Source organism: Cuculus canorus, chromosome 9, assembly GCF_017976375.1.
Source record: "Cuculus canorus isolate bCucCan1 chromosome 9, bCucCan1.pri, whole genome shotgun sequence".
NCBI classification, from domain to species: Eukaryota; Metazoa; Chordata; class Aves; order Cuculiformes; family Cuculidae; genus Cuculus; species Cuculus canorus.
This window is the reverse complement of record NC_071409.1, coordinates 14,635,235-14,652,799: the sequence shown is the minus strand read 5'-3', so window position 1 is coordinate 14,652,799 and position 17,565 is coordinate 14,635,235. Positions and strand designations below refer to the sequence as shown.

The 17,565-nt window shown below is 49.7% G+C and overlaps 1 protein-coding gene across 2 annotated transcripts; it reads right to left on the bottom strand.

Annotated features, from left to right (window-relative positions):
* Positions 1 to 432: 432 nt before the first annotated feature.
* On the bottom strand, positions 433 to 16,399 carry TFRC (transferrin receptor). 2 transcript variants are annotated; one of them, XM_054074315.1, is made up of 19 exons: positions 16,314 to 16,399; positions 14,405 to 14,475; positions 12,364 to 12,577; positions 11,535 to 11,757; positions 11,196 to 11,339; positions 10,380 to 10,476; positions 9,867 to 9,983; positions 8,516 to 8,611; positions 8,278 to 8,417; positions 7,729 to 7,898; positions 7,310 to 7,429; positions 6,647 to 6,732; positions 6,458 to 6,521; positions 6,116 to 6,183; positions 5,664 to 5,731; positions 5,177 to 5,258; positions 4,044 to 4,265; positions 3,422 to 3,562; positions 433 to 3,146 (listed from the first exon to the last, which is right to left on the bottom strand). In XM_054074315.1, exons 2-19 carry the CDS (start codon positions 14,435 to 14,437, stop codon positions 2,904 to 2,906), a joined length of 2,328 nt encoding a protein of 775 aa, XP_053930290.1. In that variant the 5' UTR covers positions 14,438 to 14,475; positions 16,314 to 16,399; the 3' UTR covers positions 433 to 2,903. The 2 variants fall into 2 exon arrangements, with proteins under 2 accessions (XP_053930290.1, XP_053930291.1); XM_054074316.1 differs by lacking the exon at positions 16,314 to 16,399 and having other exon boundaries at positions 14,330 to 14,468.
* Between the last annotated feature and the right edge of the window lie 1,166 nt (positions 16,400 to 17,565).

The window sequence follows — 17,565 nt, the reverse complement described above, 5'->3', positions numbered from 1 at the left end:
TGCAGGCCAACAAGGTGGCAGTGGAGCTGCCCGTGACCAGCCCCGACAGGGCAGGACAGCAACTTGTCTCGAGCTGCAGGAGCTCACCTGTAGCCACAACAGCATCGCCACTTTGCAAGAATCCACCAGAGAAGTTGGGTGTTCAAGCTTTCAAACTTTATTTAAGCAGACAGCAGGTAACCCAGAAACATAGTTTAGCACCCCACACCAGTCAGATGCCAGCATGGAGCAAGGCATCCCAACATCCCAGTAGTCATAGTTGTGCTGCCTAGCCAGGAGACAGGCTTTGTCTTTCTCTGCTGGCTATAAAGCGCATGATTAAGTTTGACATCAAGATGCATGCAAACACTACAGTGAGGACTCCCAGATAGCAGCTCTTAAATGCCATCCAGGGAAGTGTCCCTAGGAAACAGTAACACAGACAGGGCTGTACACATGCCTCCGACAGCAGGATAGTTAAGGAAAATCAAGGAGTCACACAAGCCTGGGCACCGGGCTTCTAGAAAGACCGATGAAAATCCAGCCCTTCAAGTTGGCAAGCACTGAGCTCAGTAACTAGGCTGGGAGCTCATCCTTGCCCATTTCTTGTGGAGGCCCAGGTCTCTGCACCATCTGAACAATATTCTTTCCCTCAAGGACTGCTGCCAGGGCTCAGGTCACTTGCTCAAGTTTAGTTTTAAATGCCAGATAATCTCTTTGCTGAGTACACTGCTGGTGACACCCAGATACAGCTGCTTTTTGGAAACAGGCAGCAGTTTCACAGGTGTCAGAGCGCAGCAGCGTTCAGCTTCAGGTGAGGGAACAGAGGGGCACCATAAGAAAGGTGCCACTCATTTCTGCCCCCCCCTCCACACAACACCCAAGAGGCAAGACTGGAGTTTCCAGCAAGACCTGGGGAGCAAGCAGCTCCCCATGCAGGCACACTAGCAGCAGCCCAGTGCCAAAGCAGGCCAGCCTCTTCACTAGTACAGACACCCCGATCTTAGAGCAGTGACCAGAGCACTATAGACAGTGAGCCCTGAGGCTACATTCACCTTTTCTTGCCCATGTCTTTGTAACTTATTTGAAGGAAGTTTACTAAATCACAGAGCACACAGTCTAACTAGTCTAGTTCCCACTAAACATTCAAGCACCAGTCCTGTGACTGGAGGCAGGAGGTCACTTCAAGACAGCACAGCTATTTGAAACAGTTCAGCCTATGGAGAAGGCAGAGCCTAGGGAAGTATATAACAGACTGAAATTTGTATCAGCATCACCACAGGAGAGTGAAAAAATAGGACTGCAGGAAATTGATCCATGTTAGATACTAACCATCAAGCTTCGCAGATGACATTGCATGATAAGCATAGAACAATTATGGGAAACACTGTCCCCGATAATTACGTACACCCATAGTGCAACATATGGAGGTCACTGCCTCCGATATAACACTGTGGTAGGCAAAAACTACCTTGTTCTTTACACATTATGGAAGACACTGCCCCCGATAATGTCAGTTAGATTTCATGATACATAAGGTACTGGAAGTTTGCAGGAAGCTGCCATTTAAAAATTGGGCCAATGCCTAATCTGAGGTACACGAAGTTTGTTTGTCTTGCTGCGGGTGGAGCGAGAGCTCCACAGCGACCTCCACCAGCACCGGGGCCAGGAAGGAAGCCGTGCTCCCCATGAGAGCACACAGCATCCACAAAGGGGGGTAAAGAGGGAGTCTGAAGCCCACAGAGGAGGAGCATGGACACCGCAGGAAATTTCTAGTATTTTGAGTTTCCACCCAGGTTTTCAGCATTTCAAGGATCACTTTGGAGCACAACCCAGAGACTTGCTACTAGGTTTACATCTCCCAAGTTTCTTCCAAGGGGGTGTTTTTGCCACAGAAAGCTTAATTGCTAGTTTTCAAAAACAGTTTTTTGGAGGGGCCTGGTTAGATTATTTTAAATGCAAAGTTCCAGTATCATGTTTGATTGTAATAGCAGATGCTGCTTTATTCAAAAACGACAGTATAACTGTCATAATTATGGAAGGCACTGCTTCCGATAATTATCTTCTATAAAAAAACCACACCATTTATAGTGAACGCTGTCACTGATAAATAAATAAACAAATAAATATCTCTGTGCCAAACAAGAGCCATCCTGCAAAATGGCACCAGTCTAACAGGGTTTGGCCAGCAAGAGACTCGATTTCACAAAAGGCCGCAGAGCAGCAAGGTCTGAAGTGACAGTCTAGAGCCATTTCTCAATGCCACAGGACTTGCTGAGGTGCCAGCTAAGGATATATGGGAAGAGGGGCATAAGATAATCTTTGGGTCATTTTCTCTGCATATTCAAGACCCGCCTCAGCAGAAGCAAGCCTCCAAGATGTCACTGGGACCCTGCTGTCGAGTAAAGGCAAGCCGGGCACTTCAGAGCTTGCTGATAATCCAGCACTTGCAGGCTATTACTTCGTCATTTTATTCTTGAACTACAGGTTGGTCTCTGCAGCTCCCTGACAGAGAAGGGATCCTCATTACAAGTGTTAAAAGGAATCCATTCCCTGTTTTGTCACTAGGTTTAGGGTGACAACAACTAAAACCCTAAATAGATGAGGTACCTCCTCACTTGAGATACCAGTTCAGGAGTCACCTGAGCTGTTAGTTTTCAAGTACACTGGAGAGCAAGCCCCACAGGCAGCTGTATGTGACCGATCTGGACTGTGGTCAGATGGGAGCCTGGTCAGAGGAGATTCCATGGTCATCTTAGTACTTGCTTTAAAACTGCCTCCTGTGAATTTGTCAAGGTGAGATCTAAATTTTATGCTCAACTTTGGTCAAAAAAGATTTGTTGCCAGAAACTCTACAGAAAAATAATGCCATGTTAGGGAGTGGGTTTCCCTAACCCTGTACCTTAAATAGGTGTTTGCCATGTCTAGAATTCATTGTCTGTATTCCAGATATCACCTCCCAAGGCATTGGCAGCCCCTTTTATGGTCCAGGTTGCCAGTGCCAGCTGCTCTTTCAGTATGCTTATGTCCACACTGTCTGGGTTGGTTTTCAGCAGTTGCAGGTTCTCCAGCAGACTCTGCAGGGTATGTGAGCCTCTGCCGAAGAAGATGTGGCGAAAGGGAGTATCTTTTGGTGAGACGTATGGGGAGAGGAAGTCATACTCCACCTAGAGTAGAGGTGCAAATTCAGGGTTATACTCAGAAAGTTTTTTTCCTGCCCCGTCAGGGGCCCCCAGCCTCTGATCCACACCCAGCCCTACCCCACAGCAGCTCTGCAAGGGCAGACCCTCTCCCGATGCCAAGCACAGAACCAAATTATGTTGACACTATGCAAATGGAAGAGATGCTGGTCTGTAGTACCCACGGCTCCAAAGGAAGAGGCCCATCCCAGCCAGCACTCTCTTCCTTCATGATTAAAGGAACATCAGTTGTAAATACCCACCTTCATGATCCTGTCATTCAAGGATCTGCGGATGATCTTGTTTTCCCTGTCACTGTTCGCAATGTCTCCGCTCAGTGCTTCTGTAGCTCGCCGGAAGTCACCACGGGCAAAAAACAGCCAGTCCAAAGTCAGCCCCAGCGCCTGTGAGGGAGGAGTTGTTAGCAAACCTGATTTTCTTCTTTTGCTGCTCTCTTACCAAGAGAAAGTGTTGAGTTTTTTTTTGCCAGTTTAACCAAGTAGCAGAGCAAGTTCCTAGCAGGCTCTTCTGAGGTCACTGGGCTCAGTGACATCTCTCCCCACCCAGTTTCTTGTAGGCTTTCAGCAGAGGTGCAAATCAGATGCAAAGTTACATCTGCTGTGAATGATAAGGAGGCAAAAAAAAAAAACCCATCCACATCTACTTCCTCAAGAGCTCCCCACAGCCAGATTAGCTAAATCTGTCTACCACAGCTACTATGCCTGCTCTTCTCTATAAGAGAACATAAATTCTGGTTATATCTGGCTACACACTCACACCTAAAGGAAGGTGATGTCCACCCTGTTGTATCCAACAGCAGCAGAGTCTTATTAGCACATGGCTCCATAACAGTCTACAGGGATTCAGTGCACTTGGAACCATTACCTTCAAATCCCGATAATAGGGTAAAAACTTCTCCTGGAACAATAGCAATTCTTCGCTGTATCTCTCGAAGTCCAGGAAGAGCTCATGATCGTGGGTCAGCCTGAGAGCTATGTGTCCAGCAACTTGTGCAGCAGCATACATAAGATCATACAATTTCTCAGTTTTCTTCAGGTTATCCACAGTGTCCTCAGTAGTGCCCAAGAACGCATATTCCTCATCTTTCTGCAAGAACGAAGGCATTGATGTTAGGCAAGAGTGCTTCTCCTGGCTGGATTTTTCACCTTCCATCATGGTTTGCCTGCTACTGCCACCACATCCCTTCTCCTTGTACTGCTAAGTAGCGAGACTCGAGTGGTCAAACTTCAAAGCACAAGGAAAAGGAAAGGAGGTCCTGCATCTCATCCCTCATTTCCAGCTATCAGCAGGATGCTCTGCTACTTTGTTAGACCCAAAGACACACAGACCTTTTCCTCCTCAGAGTTCACTGCATAAGCACAGGAGGGCAAACCCCAGCACCCACTTCGGTTTGTGTTGGCAGCACCCTCTAACCCTTCTTGGCAGGACAAATTAAGGGGTTTTGTGGAACGTCTGACATTAAAAATACTAAGAATTCATAAGCTTAGGAAACTGTTATCAGAAAGGCTCCCAGCTGCACGCCTGCAGTAATAGAGCAGGCTGCTTGGCCGATACCATTTTTGCCAGCCCCAAGCTGCAGAAGCAGATCTTAATGGTCACATTTGTTCTGGCCAATAGTACGGCTTCTGCAATGCGCTGTGGTTGCTGACCAGCAGCCTGTTGTACAGTCTTTCACTGAAGCAACAGTAACTTGACATCTTTTTAGTGCTTTTAGCTTCTGAATCACTGACATCTGAGACTCCAGAAGAGCGAATGCCCCCTCTCCCAACAAGAACATGAGTGTTCTGAGACAGCAGGCAAACCATGCCCCAGGAGCAGCCTTCACGGCAAGTACTGCCACAGCCAGGAGGTGCAGAGGCTGCACCTCCTCCCTCACAGAGGCTCCTGCATGAACAGTGAGCTTGGGACAGCACCTTGTGCTCTGCCATCCTGGAGAGCAAATATCCTTACAGCACTTTCCATGGAATGAGTACCCCAGGTAAGCAGACAACACTTACATTGCAGAAGCCAAAGGAAACCACTGGGATGCCCGAGTAGGCCAGGAAAGGGAATGCTGCATTATCCAGACCAAGGGGAACACTGCAAAAACCAAATAGAGTAGTTGCCAACTAGTTGGTACATTCCAGGAGAAAAGCTACAAGCCATACAGCTGAAGCTCTGAGGTAAATGGACTACCCTGTCTAGACAGGACTGGTTTTGGCAAGGAGTCCCAGCCAAGTGCAGAGGGCTGCTTGTCCATTTCTGGCCACCAGTCTTTGTACAAGGCTGCTCTTGCCCTGCAAAAAGGTGTCTGAGCTGCCTACAGGCAGCTTGGGACAGCACTAGGCACAGCTAGTGTTGTGCTGTTCACACTTGCCTGAACCCATTGCAGCGGGTAGAGCCCGCCCCAGGCAGCGGTACGACACTCCAGCACAAAGAGCAAAAGTCATTTAGTTTGTTCCCTCATGGAGATTCTTTCCTGAACAGCAGGATAACAATACTTACATTGTTTTTACCCAGTTGGAGCCAACTCTGTCATATAGGCTTCCCAAATCCTTTGCTGGGTCCTTCACCTGCACAGATACGACAATCAGTGCACCTGTTTTGACCTCTACTTGGGCTTCTAGGTCTGTCCTGGAGCTTGCATTACCATGCAGATGCTGAAGTTGGGGGTGCTCCCTTGACCTTTCTCCACACAGGCATAATTCATGTGGGACATGCATTCGCCTCCCATTGAACTGTGGCATTTGCCAATTTTAGACTCTGCATGCGTGAAGTGCAATTCCCAGAGCCCAGCTAACTTCAGACAGGGCCCTCCAGAAGATCTCAGCCCTTTCTCCTAAATGGGGCTTTCTCCTCAAGAGGTGCCAGCGGGTTAAAGTGACCCAGCACAACCCCGGTTGCTTTCAGTTCCTTCTTAGAACCATAGTCACCTTGATTTGAACCCTTCAACTCACCCCCTTCATTGTTCTCTCCAGTAAGGTGTACAGCAATGGGCTGGCAGAAATCTTCATGTGGTTGGAGCCTGCAAAAAAAGAAAGGGCGTTTAACATGCTGGCAGAATTAACTGCTACTGCTGACCTGCTTAGCCCCAAGGCTGAGCAACAACTTGTTACCAAAGGATCGCCAGACACAGGACAATCTACTGGGACCTAGCAGAGCTGCCTCCTGGATTAGGCTGCAGCACACTCCCAGCTTCAACAACGAGAACACCCAGCATCAACCCCTGACACAGGCCCTATTCCTGGAGACTATTCTGTTCCCATTCAGTTTCAAGAAACTCAAAACCAGCAGGTTACCTAGGACTGCAGCATCCAAGTTAATGTAGGTGAAGACTTTGGCATGCAGCAAGGCAGAATACCCCTGAAACGAAACAAGCATTTTAAGATGAGCAGTAGCAGTAGAACACCAGGACGTTTAACCCACAGGACAGGAAATCACAACTGCGTAATCATCATGCAGAAGCCTATCAAAGAAGCAGTACCTACCTCCAGCCATTCAGTAGCACCCACAGCTCCGTAATCTCCCGCACTCCAGCTAGCGAAGATGATGCTACGCCTTGGTTTGTAGCCATCTGCAAAGAGAGAGAGAGACCAAGATGTCTGCGCTTCCCACATGTCGATGGGGATAAGGACAGAGAGCCCGAGTTGATTAATTGCCTGCTCTTCAGACAGAGCTGAAGCATTTTGGCTGCTGCAGACAAACATGCCCACTAGTGGCTGCACAGACACTGCACTCTGTCCTTCCACGCTGCAGAGCTGTGTAGGAAAAACACACTGTCTGCACTTCCCCCATTTTGTTTAGCTGCCTGAGCCCAAAATTAATCCTGGAGACCAAGAGCACTCACAGTAAATGCAGTCCCCACTGCTCCAGCAGCTGTCCAATACACAGCTCAGGTCTGAGGTTTGCACTATGTGTTATTCAAGGACATTCTTGCATTCAAGCCATACTAGATACAAGCAGGCAGTCCCTTGGAAATGAGTGTTCACTGCAGATTTGCCCATGTTGGACAAATAATAGCTTCTCAGGAAGTCTTGTCAGATTCCCTATGCCGTCCCAAAGGGTTATTTTGCAACTAGTCTCTCCAATGTTAACACACAGAGAGCTACACCTGTATCACCTCCCACCCCCATGCTTTTGTACATATTTACCTTTTTTCACCATCTCTGAAATCACACGGGCAAGTTCCAACAACATGGCTGTTCCCACACCAGCCTTGGCTGCTCCTGGGCCCCAGGAGTCTCTCTGGGCTCCAATCACAACATACCGATCTATAAAGAATACATCAAGATCTCAGCTGCAAGCTTCAGGTTGCAAACAGCACTTACCAGAAAAACAGCTTTGAGCTTCTGTACTAGGAAAAAGAATACGGAGTCTGACCCCTGGCACACTGCTTGCTTTTGTTTAGCCTTTCCCTGGCAGTGCAGTATGGATTTTCCCTTAAGCCATCGGGAAGGGTCTTGGTTCTGCTTAGGAAGTGGTTGTCTGTCTGGGGGCAGCTATCATGTTCTAATGATCGAGAAGAGGAAGGGTTCCCCGAAAGACTGAGCCACAAGGCAGTTGCTGTTACCTGGTTCTTCGAACCCCTTGATAGCACCAAAGATGTTCAAAATCTTCCTGTCCGTCATAATGTTGTTCACACTCAGTTTCACTGTCATCTTGCTTGTGTTCTTCACCATCACCTTACATCCTATGACTCCACCCTTCCAGTCCTGAAGGCATTCCTCTCCATCCATTTTGCTGAGGGAAAAAGAGAGATTCTTTAAACTCATTAACCAGCTCTGATGTCGTTTAGCTATCATGTGAAAAAAGCAAACCTGCAACTGCAGGTGCAGCCTTGTTCAGGGCCTGCTCAGGAAACACCTCACAGTCCTGTCTCACCAACTACACAGGTAGAGGTGGGACACAGAGGCCAAGAGGAATCCAACATTAGATTAAGATCAGCGTTTAAGATATAAGACACGGACATAACTGACATTTCTCTGACAGTTCCAGTGCTCCCTGCGATAGGCAGCAGAGAGCAGCAGAGAGCTCCCTGCACTCACAGCAACTCAAAACCATCCTCATCCGAGCAAGAGAGCAACAGCAGCCTAGCTTGCAAGCCACAACAAACAGTTACCTGAACAGCCTGCGTACTGCTCTGCTTGAGATGGTCTGAACAGCAATGCGAGGCAGTCCAGAAGATTCCACTGGTGGGAACTGGGTGTGGTTGAAAGAAGGGAAGCCTGGGGTGAATGGGTCTCCAGTTCCAAGGTGAGCCTGTGAAAAGCAAGGAGTCCCCATGTCTCAGAGGAGCCCAACAACTACCACCTACACAAGAGGCCTGCAGAGGTACTGCTGCACAATCACATACTCACATGTGCAAAGGGGACAAGGTTGTCTGTGTTCTTGTAATCAGAGGGGTCCAGGTACATCAGGGCACCAACTGCTCCTGCCTCTTGGGCATTTGCAACCTGAAGCAAAAAGTAATGTTAACTGCACATTTGCATTGCAAGCAAGGGGAGTTAAGGCAAGTACATGGAGTAATGGTGTGAGGGGGTGTGCTCCTCAATGCCCAGCTCCACATTAGATTTGAGCAGCTACCTGACAGTGACAGATACACAAGGAAGCTGAATACTAGTAGTTCAGTCCTACTCCAGGCAGCGTCTAACACCCTTTTCAACACCCTTTTCAACAGTTAGGGCACTCCATGGTTAGTGTCTCACCCTATGATTCCTTCAGCTCATATTCGCTCCTCAGAGCAGCTTAGAAGAAAGATGTTATTTCATTTTGATTATGCTCCATCTGTTTTCCTAAGATCAGGTTACCATGAAGATAAGATAAGCAGCCACTGCACGCTCATCTTCACATGGAGAATGGAGGCAGAGTGGCCCAATCAAGTCCTTGTTTAATACACCTACAACACAGCTGTCTTCAACATGCCACTAGAACAAACACTCTTGTGCAAGGCCAGACACCAGTTTGAAAAGTAGGAAAAGAACTGGAGAACCAGTGAGCACTCATTGCAGAAGCACTTTTCAGCTGTGCATGCATCTGTGATGCACACAGACAGGCAGCGTCTGGCTGGAAAGAGTCCTATGGCCCAGCCTCCCCAGGAGCACCCAGCTGAGAGGCAGCTCTGGGTCAGACCTAGAACAGGCAGGACAGAGGACTTGGATCCTTCAGGCCACTTGGCTGTTTGGTTCTACTCTCTACATAGGAAACATTACAGCAACACACAAGGCAGTTGATTGGGCCTGCAGTGCCAGCACCTTCACTTGGTCTGAGTGAACAGTCAACAAGGGTCCAAGCGAGACAACTGCAGCCAAGCTTTGAAAGCATTTGGCTACAGTAGCAGGAGGTGTCCTGGAGGCAAGGTTGTTCTGCTTCTAGCAGCCCTGCTACTACATCTAGCCACACCAGCCAGCTCTGCACCCTGTGGCCCTCAGGCTGCCTCTCAGCTCCATCACTCCAGCTGCTTGTCTGTCCCAGTCAGACTGCCAGAGGCCAAGAATGCCGCTGTGAACGGTAACCAGCTCTGTTTAGTCTTGCTGTCCAGACCTGCACATGGAAGCTTAGTGCAAACAAGCAAGACCAGACCTGCTGGGTCAAACCTACATACATGAGTTCTAGAGACATGAGCTGAGGCACAGAGGTGTGCCTTCAACGGAAGGAAGCACAGCTTTCTACTGCCGAGTTTGGCCAAGCTTTGGGGCACAGACTGCTTACCTTCTCAGCAAGGGTTATTTTTCCAGCTCTGAAGATGATTATTGTTTCATTCAGTGAAACACCCTGTATCTTCTGAAAATCATCTTTCCGTCCATAGTTCACATAGACTGGTCTGCCCTGGAACAGACACGCTGGTTATAAATACAGGAGTCCTACATCAGTAAGACACTTGAAACAGCTGACGGAGTCACAGTTAACAGTGACTCCTGTTAACAGTAGGGAGTTCAAGCTCAACAACGTAGACTCTGATCGCATGCAATGTGCCTTTTGGAGTAATACTTATGTCAAGGTTCCTGTCCGGATCCCAGCAGAGAAGTTTAAACAGCTACTCAGCATCTTGAAGTAATAAAACTACGTGGGCCCAATCTTGCTACCAGCACCATTCCCCCCCGACCCCGAGTTCTCTAACTGGGGAAGCCTTTGTACACTCCCTATCTTGAAGGTACATATTTTGGACATTGCCACCTGGTAAGTGTGCAAGCACATTTCCAGGATCTTCCCAAAGTCACTTACAACAACTGTGCCATTCTTGCTGTATGCCACGTACGCACTGGGACTCTCCAGTTCCTCCTCTTTATCATCTTCCAGAATAGACACTTTGTTGTTGGTACTGTTGAATGTAATGAGATAGCATTATGTTCTTTCATACGTAAACTCCATATTTAATAGCTCCCATATTTCAGTCTGTGCCAACAATTCTGACCAAGTCAGCATAGGGCCTGAAACAGGCAGACCCATCCCAGTCTAGTCATGCAAGAACCTCTGGGGCTGTTCAGAAACATGAATGAAGGCTACTTTCTAAGACAAGAAGCAGTAAGAATCTGTGCTTCCAAGTCTTAGTCCCTTCCTGAGAAGAGCTAAGCAAACTAATTCCTCCTGACACGAAGGAGCAAGTAAGATACAAGGGTATGATCTACCAGACAATACAATCCCCTGTTGATGCCCTCTTGAGCATCTACTACAGGAGCCGCTGCCCAGTGTGCAACACTTGCTTGGGCAACAAGACAGTTGCCCGCACTAGCCATTTTAGACACAGAATCTGCCCTTCCATGGAGTTTTTACTTGCTTGCTTTCTCTCCACTTCCTAAGCATGCTTTGAGGAAGCAGCTACCCCAGGAAAAATCCAGAGGGCTGCTATCAGACCATCTGGTTTTAGAAAGCCTGAGAAGATATAGGAGCTGCCACTGCTTGGTTAGATTAAAGACTTCTTTGGAGAGGGATAACTGGTTCACAAAATAAGCACTGCTTTCAGCAGAAATCATGTGTTTGCTCAAGACAACAGATATACATGCTGTAAGGGAAGAGATCTTCTTTTCTTCACTAACATACCTGCCTTTGACCTGCAGCTTAATGTAGTGCTCATCGTTCCACACTTGATCCATGAGGAAGCTGTTGAATTGGTTATGAATGTAGCTGGCGGTGGTTTCATCGTCACTCTGGCCAGCTTCAAAAGAGTACTTACTTGCTCTTTGCCTGTAAGTAACAGATGTATGGCTTAGGTTACAGCACCAGGTTGCAATGCAGTGCTCCTGCCTGCAAACCCATGTTGGATGGGCCATTTAAGCCCATGTTCAACCACATGCCAACCCACAACATCTTTAAGGTATTTAGTCTCCAAAGGAGCTGTGCCTCTCCCACAGCTGTAGATAAGCTTTCCAGAACTATTACCTCAAGTTGCTCTCAAGATGTTGAGTTGACAGCTTATTTGAAAACAGGGCTCTGAGTTCAGGCCAGTAGAAGACAGGTGGTCCAGGAACCTCTTCTTCCTCAGTTTCATCATCATCCATTAAGTATGATGCAGTAGGAGTCATCTCACACTTGCCAGTTCCATCCAGACACCTCCCAGCCTTCTGCATTCGTCCACGAAAACTCAAGTAGCCAATCAGAAACCCTATGTTCAGAACAAGTATTTTTTTGTGCTGCAGAAAGATTATTAAACAAGCCCCATGCCTTCCATGTGCATTTAAAGTAGCTTCAGGGTTAAGATGCATCGCTGTTCTCACACCATTTTTGGTAAGCTGGCATACCTAAGGACAGGAATATGCTGCCTGACATTTTGCCTGAGCTGGCATGTTTTAAGGTGCACTGTAAATCTGATCTTGTGCTGTGGAACTTGCCACTTGGCAAGAAGAATGCTTCCTTTAGGTCAGTGGCAGTGGCAAACCCCTTGAGAAATGAGCACCAGAGGCTTCACTGGTACACTCACTCGTGTCTAGAGAGTTGCTAAGACGTAATCGAGGGGAAAACAGTACACTTGCCACATGGACCAGTTTGTACGTTAGGCAAGTCACAGTTCCACCATCAAGCCTCACACTTCTTTGTGCCAATTCTGTACCATAAGTCTGAGCCAGATATACTCAGACTTAGTGACAGGAGGCTGCAGCCTAGATCCAGGCCCTCTAATTATCTCCTGAAACAACACAGATCCATATGTTAACTGCATCATATACCCAACATCAGAGTCCACTTCACAAAGTTGCATCCCACCCTTTCTTACCAATCAAAAGGAGGAGGACAACTGTGATGACTAGGAAGCAGAGGTTCTTGCCGTTTCTCCATGGAGGAGGCATGCTTGTGTGCAGGTGTTCTGGTCTCCCAATCTCCCCTCCTTCCTCATCATCAGCAGACAGCTTCATCTCCACATGGCTGTTGTCTCCATCCGTTTGCCGGGCAATACTGAAGCGTGTGTATGACGTTGGCTCACCACCAAGCTGTGTAGAAAGATAATCATGTGGATGGAAGAGTTTGCTACACCAGTCCATAGTCCTTGTAGCCAGCTGCACCTATGCTCCAAACCAAACACAGCTTGTTCACCTGAAAACGCTCTAGTGCAGCCCAAGCATCTGGCTGCCAGCAAGTCAGTCCAATTGCTTTGAACTGACAGACTCAGACCTATTCAGGGTCTCCAGGGTCTATTTAGCACCTGTTTGCCCTGCACAAGTTCAGAGCCATGCTGGTCAAGAGACTAGCTTGGAGACTGTTACAGATATGACACAGACAATGGCATTGACATTTCCCATGTGACCTCGCTGCAAAGGGTGATTGAACCAGAAACTCCTGTTCTTAATCAAGAGGGCACTGCTCTGACCCGAACATGTGCAACTTGCGCAGAAGGGAATTTTGATCAGGGCAGAAGAAAGGGAAGGCAGCCTCTCCATGGTTGTGGCTTCGAGCCACATCCATTCTGACATAAATACTCTCATTCAGCATCTAGATAATTTTGTACTAAACTATCCCAGGCTACTCTTAAATTATATTGAGGAGTATTATAAAGCAGCTAGGCTGAAGAGAGACATCTTGGGAAAATTCTGCTACTTCAGCTAACATGAAAGCTGAGGATATACCCCCCCATGTCCAACAGCAACTGGAACCACTCAACAGGTCATTTTCAGCACCCAAGCAGAGCAGCTTCCAACCCGAAGCCCGCTTTTCTAAAGAGCTGCAAGGCACAATCCAAGCACCCACAGAACAGCAGCCTGTTAACAAGGCAGTCGCTCAGATTAAAAGACAGTTAAACTGAATTCCAGGCATAGCCAGGCGCTACGCAGAACCACTCAGCCTTCATTAGAGCTTTCATTAGAGCTGCTGAACTTGCCTGCAGCCACAGTTGTGCTGGGGACAGGCAGGAGACTGGCTAAAAGGCCAAAAGAATAGTTCTGGGAGCAACAGTTCTGCAGGCCCTCACTACTGTGCTGGAGAAGAAGCTGGTGGCAAGTACCCAAGCCCTGTTATAATCTCAGTGGCTCATCCACAGTTCTCTGCTTACCGTCAAACTACACGTCAGTGGCTGGAGGTGAATAGATCAGACATCTTGGTTGATCATACGTTAAACCAATGTCATTTCAGACCTGCAGTTCTATTCCAGCCCACACAACCCACAGTGAAGTAGCTGGTTGCTCATTTCTAAAAAGGCAATGCAGCTTAGCTGCTTGATAGCTTGGCTTCTCTCACACTTTGCAGAGGACGTGCCTCAACCCCACATATCCTCCATGCTTCTTCAGAGACCAAGCCCATCCCATTTGCAGTCCTAGCCTAAGGTCATTTCACAGTTCAGTCCCTCTGGGACCAGCAGGCTTGGCTGAGCAAGCTGAGAGCTACCTCCTCTAGCACATTTGTTTCAAAGCACACTTGCATTCAAAGGCTGGACTTGTAGTTGAATTGTCCCCACCAAAGTAACATAATAGAACATACATTGATTGTCCCGATAGGCATCTAACCAGCTTCCTCAGCAGCACTTCCTCCTGGGACATTGTTCAAGGCTTGTGTTGTCCCCCCTCCCCGATCCCCCACCCTCGGCTTCTTACCAGCTTCTTGAGAAACTTGTAGCAGTTAAAGATAACTCCACCAGCACTGAACCACTTAAGCCATTGCCTTATCATGGCCTGCTAGCTACAGCAACAACTGCCTCACAAGGCACAGAGCTGCACCTAACACTGCTTTGGATTCATTGTCTTCTCTCTTACCGACATGGACGTTGTTGAACTTTACTTCTGCATTTATCATCACCCACCAAGAGACAAATGGCACAGGAAGATTACCAAGTTTGAGATTGCGGCTCTAGCATGGTCCATCGTCTTCTGGAAGAACACCCACCAACTTGACCAAAGCCCTAGAAGTTCAGAACAAAACAAGTCAAGTCAGACTGGTCCCCTGCCACTACCTAAGACATCCAAGGTCAGCCACTGCGACTAGTGGAACACTTGCCCATGGATTTTATGTACATGCTTCTACATAAGTCACAGTGTTGGTCAACCTCCATCAACCTTGAATGCAACCTAGTTCACGTACTTCCACTGCAAATATGCTTGATACAACAGATGTTTAATACTGATGAACAAACTGCCTCCTCCTACTGAGCTCCATGGATCAGGAGTAGCAGGGTGTGTGTGTGTGCGTGTGTCCGTCCGTATATGTGAGGAGTACAGTCTCAAACAGCTAATTTCGGCCAGGGTTCTTATTAATGGTAGGGCCACCTCCATGCAGGGAGGGCTGGCAAGGGGCACTTGCTCAACTATGGCAACAGACACCACATATCTGAGGTTCCTATTTGAATGACAGGATGGAGACAAGAGTCTGACTGGTAGCTGCAGGTGGCACAGTGCTGTGAGGCAAAGCAGCACAGATTCCTACCCTGCCAAAACACTTCCAACTGCAAGGTCCCTTCTTGATGGCTATATTCTTTTCCACTTTATGAAGGCAACTTCCGCATTGGACAATCTTCCAGGATAGCCAGGAGTTACTCTCCAAAGGCATTTCAGCAACTTTTATAGCTTTGATTTCTCTAGACAGCAAGCTACTCTGAAACAAAATTTAACTGATACACTTCAGCATTTCTTCCCAAAAAGATGCTTGAAAGAAAATCCTTTGTAAGTTAAGTGACAAGATGGCTTGGGCTGGGACCCAAAACTGGGCTAGGAACACACAGCTTGAGTATGTCCTCAGGTTGCTGCTAGAAAATGGCTTTGAACTAGTCTTCAGGCACATGTGGATTAGCTTTACAACTGGGAGCTCGGCAACATAAGCAGGTTTTATTTGGAGATCAAAGGTTAATAACAGCCATCCGCTCATTTCGCCCGTTTTTTTTTAGGGCAAGAGTTCATGGACAAAAGTCCCAAGCAGCTTTGAGAAGCCTTTTCTGAGAGACAATCCGAGGCCCAGGCTCCCACCTGGCAGCAGGGCACAACAGGGCATGCACGGGGGTGTCCTACAAGCCAGGCCAACTAATCCAGGGGAAAAGCCAGGGAAACGCACTGCACCTGCCAGGGATGCTCCTGGGAGCGCTGAGACCCCTGAGCCCCTTCACCCTCCAGCAAGCCACCCCTCACCCTTCTTTCAGCAGCCCCCCCTTCTCCCACCAAAGCCGCCCCCCCTCAGCCCCTCCTTCTCCCACCAAAGCCCCCCCTCAGCCCCTCCTTCTCCCACCAAATGCCCCCTCAGCCATTCCTTCTCCCACCAAAGCCCCCCCTCAGCCCCTCTTTCTCTCCCCCGCCCGGGGCAGAGCCGGCGCTCCATGTCCTTCCCCGCTCGCCCCGAGCGGCCAACACCCCCCTGTGGCTCAAAAACAGAGAAGATAAAGAAAGAAAAACCCCCACAGGCGCTCAGCACGGCGGCCGCTCGGGGCTGGGCGGTGCCGGTATCGCGGGCAGGGCCCGGCTGCAGCCCGCCCGATAAGCGCCCCGGGCGATAAGGCCACCCCCCGGGGCACGTCTCCCCTCGGGCCGCGCTGCCCCGCGCGGGGCTCTGCCCGCCTTCAAGGTCAGGCGGCCATAGCAGCCGCCGCCACGGCCACGTGCGCGCCTGCGCGCCTCACGGCCGCCGGGGCCGGTGGTGCCGGTACCGCTGCTGCTGATGCCGCAGCCGCTGCTTCTGATGCCGCTTCTGATGCCGCAGCCGCTGCCGCATCCCCCCCTGCCTCCGCCCCGCCCGGCGCACGCGGACCCCGCTCACCTCCGCTGTCCGCGCCGGGGCCCGAGTGGTGCAGCGCCCGCCGCAGCCCCGCGCTACGTCCCGCGCCCGCGCCCCGCCCGCCGCGCCCCGCAGCCAATCAGAGCGCCCGCCCCCCGCGCTCAGCCAATCGGGGCGACCGTCCCCCGCGCCCCCAGCCGGGACCGGCGCTGCGGCTCGTTCTCCTGCAGCCCCGGGCGCCTACGGAGCCCAGCCGAGGGGTTGGGGGGGATGGTGGTAGCGGGACCTGCCCGGGGGAGGGCGGCTTTGGCGCCCTTAGGGCGGTTTAAATCGTGGTGGATGCCCGTGGGGCGGTGCGGAGCCGCGTGCGCCGTGCGGGTCCCCCGGGAAGCGCTGGGACGGGGCGGGCGTGCTCTAAAGGAGCCGAGCACGGCTTCAGCATCCCCGGCGTTCTCAGGAAAGACGGCAGGAAAAATGTTTTCCCTGAGAACGCCGGGGATGCTGAAGCTGTGGGAGGCGCAAACGAGACACGGGACTCGCTCTGGCTTGGGAGGCGCTGAGCCTCTTCAGGTCCCAGCAAGTCGTGCGTGCTCGGGGCTGCGTTTTTGGATCTGACTGAGCAGACGCACCCAGGGCGCCTTTTCTTCGTGCTGTGCTACCTGAGACTGCCGTTTCGATTGCCCGATGAGAAGCGTGGCTGGCTTTCAGGAGAGCCAGTCACAGCAGAGCAGTTTCTGTGCGCACCCAGACCGGGTTGGTGAAAGCATCCATTTGGTGGAAACCATGGGATCACTTCGGCTCTGAATTAACTTGTCCTTGCCCCAGCCCCCTCCCTGGGCAGGCAGGGTGACCCCATGCCACGTTGGGAGCTCCTTGGTATGCAGAGCTCGGTCTCTGAAAGTCAGCAAGTGCAGAGCAGTGAGGTTCCCTGTTTGCTTCTAAGGAACTCGAAGGAGAAGTATAACATATCGGTCATCTGACGAAACAAAGTTCTAGTGTGTGTCTTCTTTCAGTGTACTCCATGAAGTAAAGCGTGGGTAAGGAGGCAGCTCAGTGGGCTTGTAGTGAGAGTGTTAAATAATATACTGGGGGGTATTTAGGGAAAGCCACCCATGACCTTGGCAAGTCTATCCCCAGTTGTCAGTGTGACTCTGGGTTGAGGCTCATGACTTGGCCAGGCACCAGCTGGAGCTGCAAGGGGTACTCACCCAGATCTTCTCTCTGCCATGGCTTCCCCAAGACTGCCAGGGCTGTAATATTTGCTCTGCTTCCTTTCAACTGATGGCTAATCTCC

Coding starts and splice junctions, on each gene's coding strand:
- TFRC (XM_054074315.1), bottom strand. CDS start 14,437: ATGGACCATGCTAGAGCCGCAATCTCAAACTTG. Junction 12,578..14,404: donor GAGCCGCAATCTCAAACTTG/GTAATCTTCCTG, acceptor CTTTCTACACAG/CTTGGTGGTGAGCCAACGTC. Junction 11,340..11,534: donor CATCTTGAGAGCAACTTGAG/GTAATAGTTCTG, acceptor TGTTACTTACAG/GCAAAGAGCAAGTAAGTACT.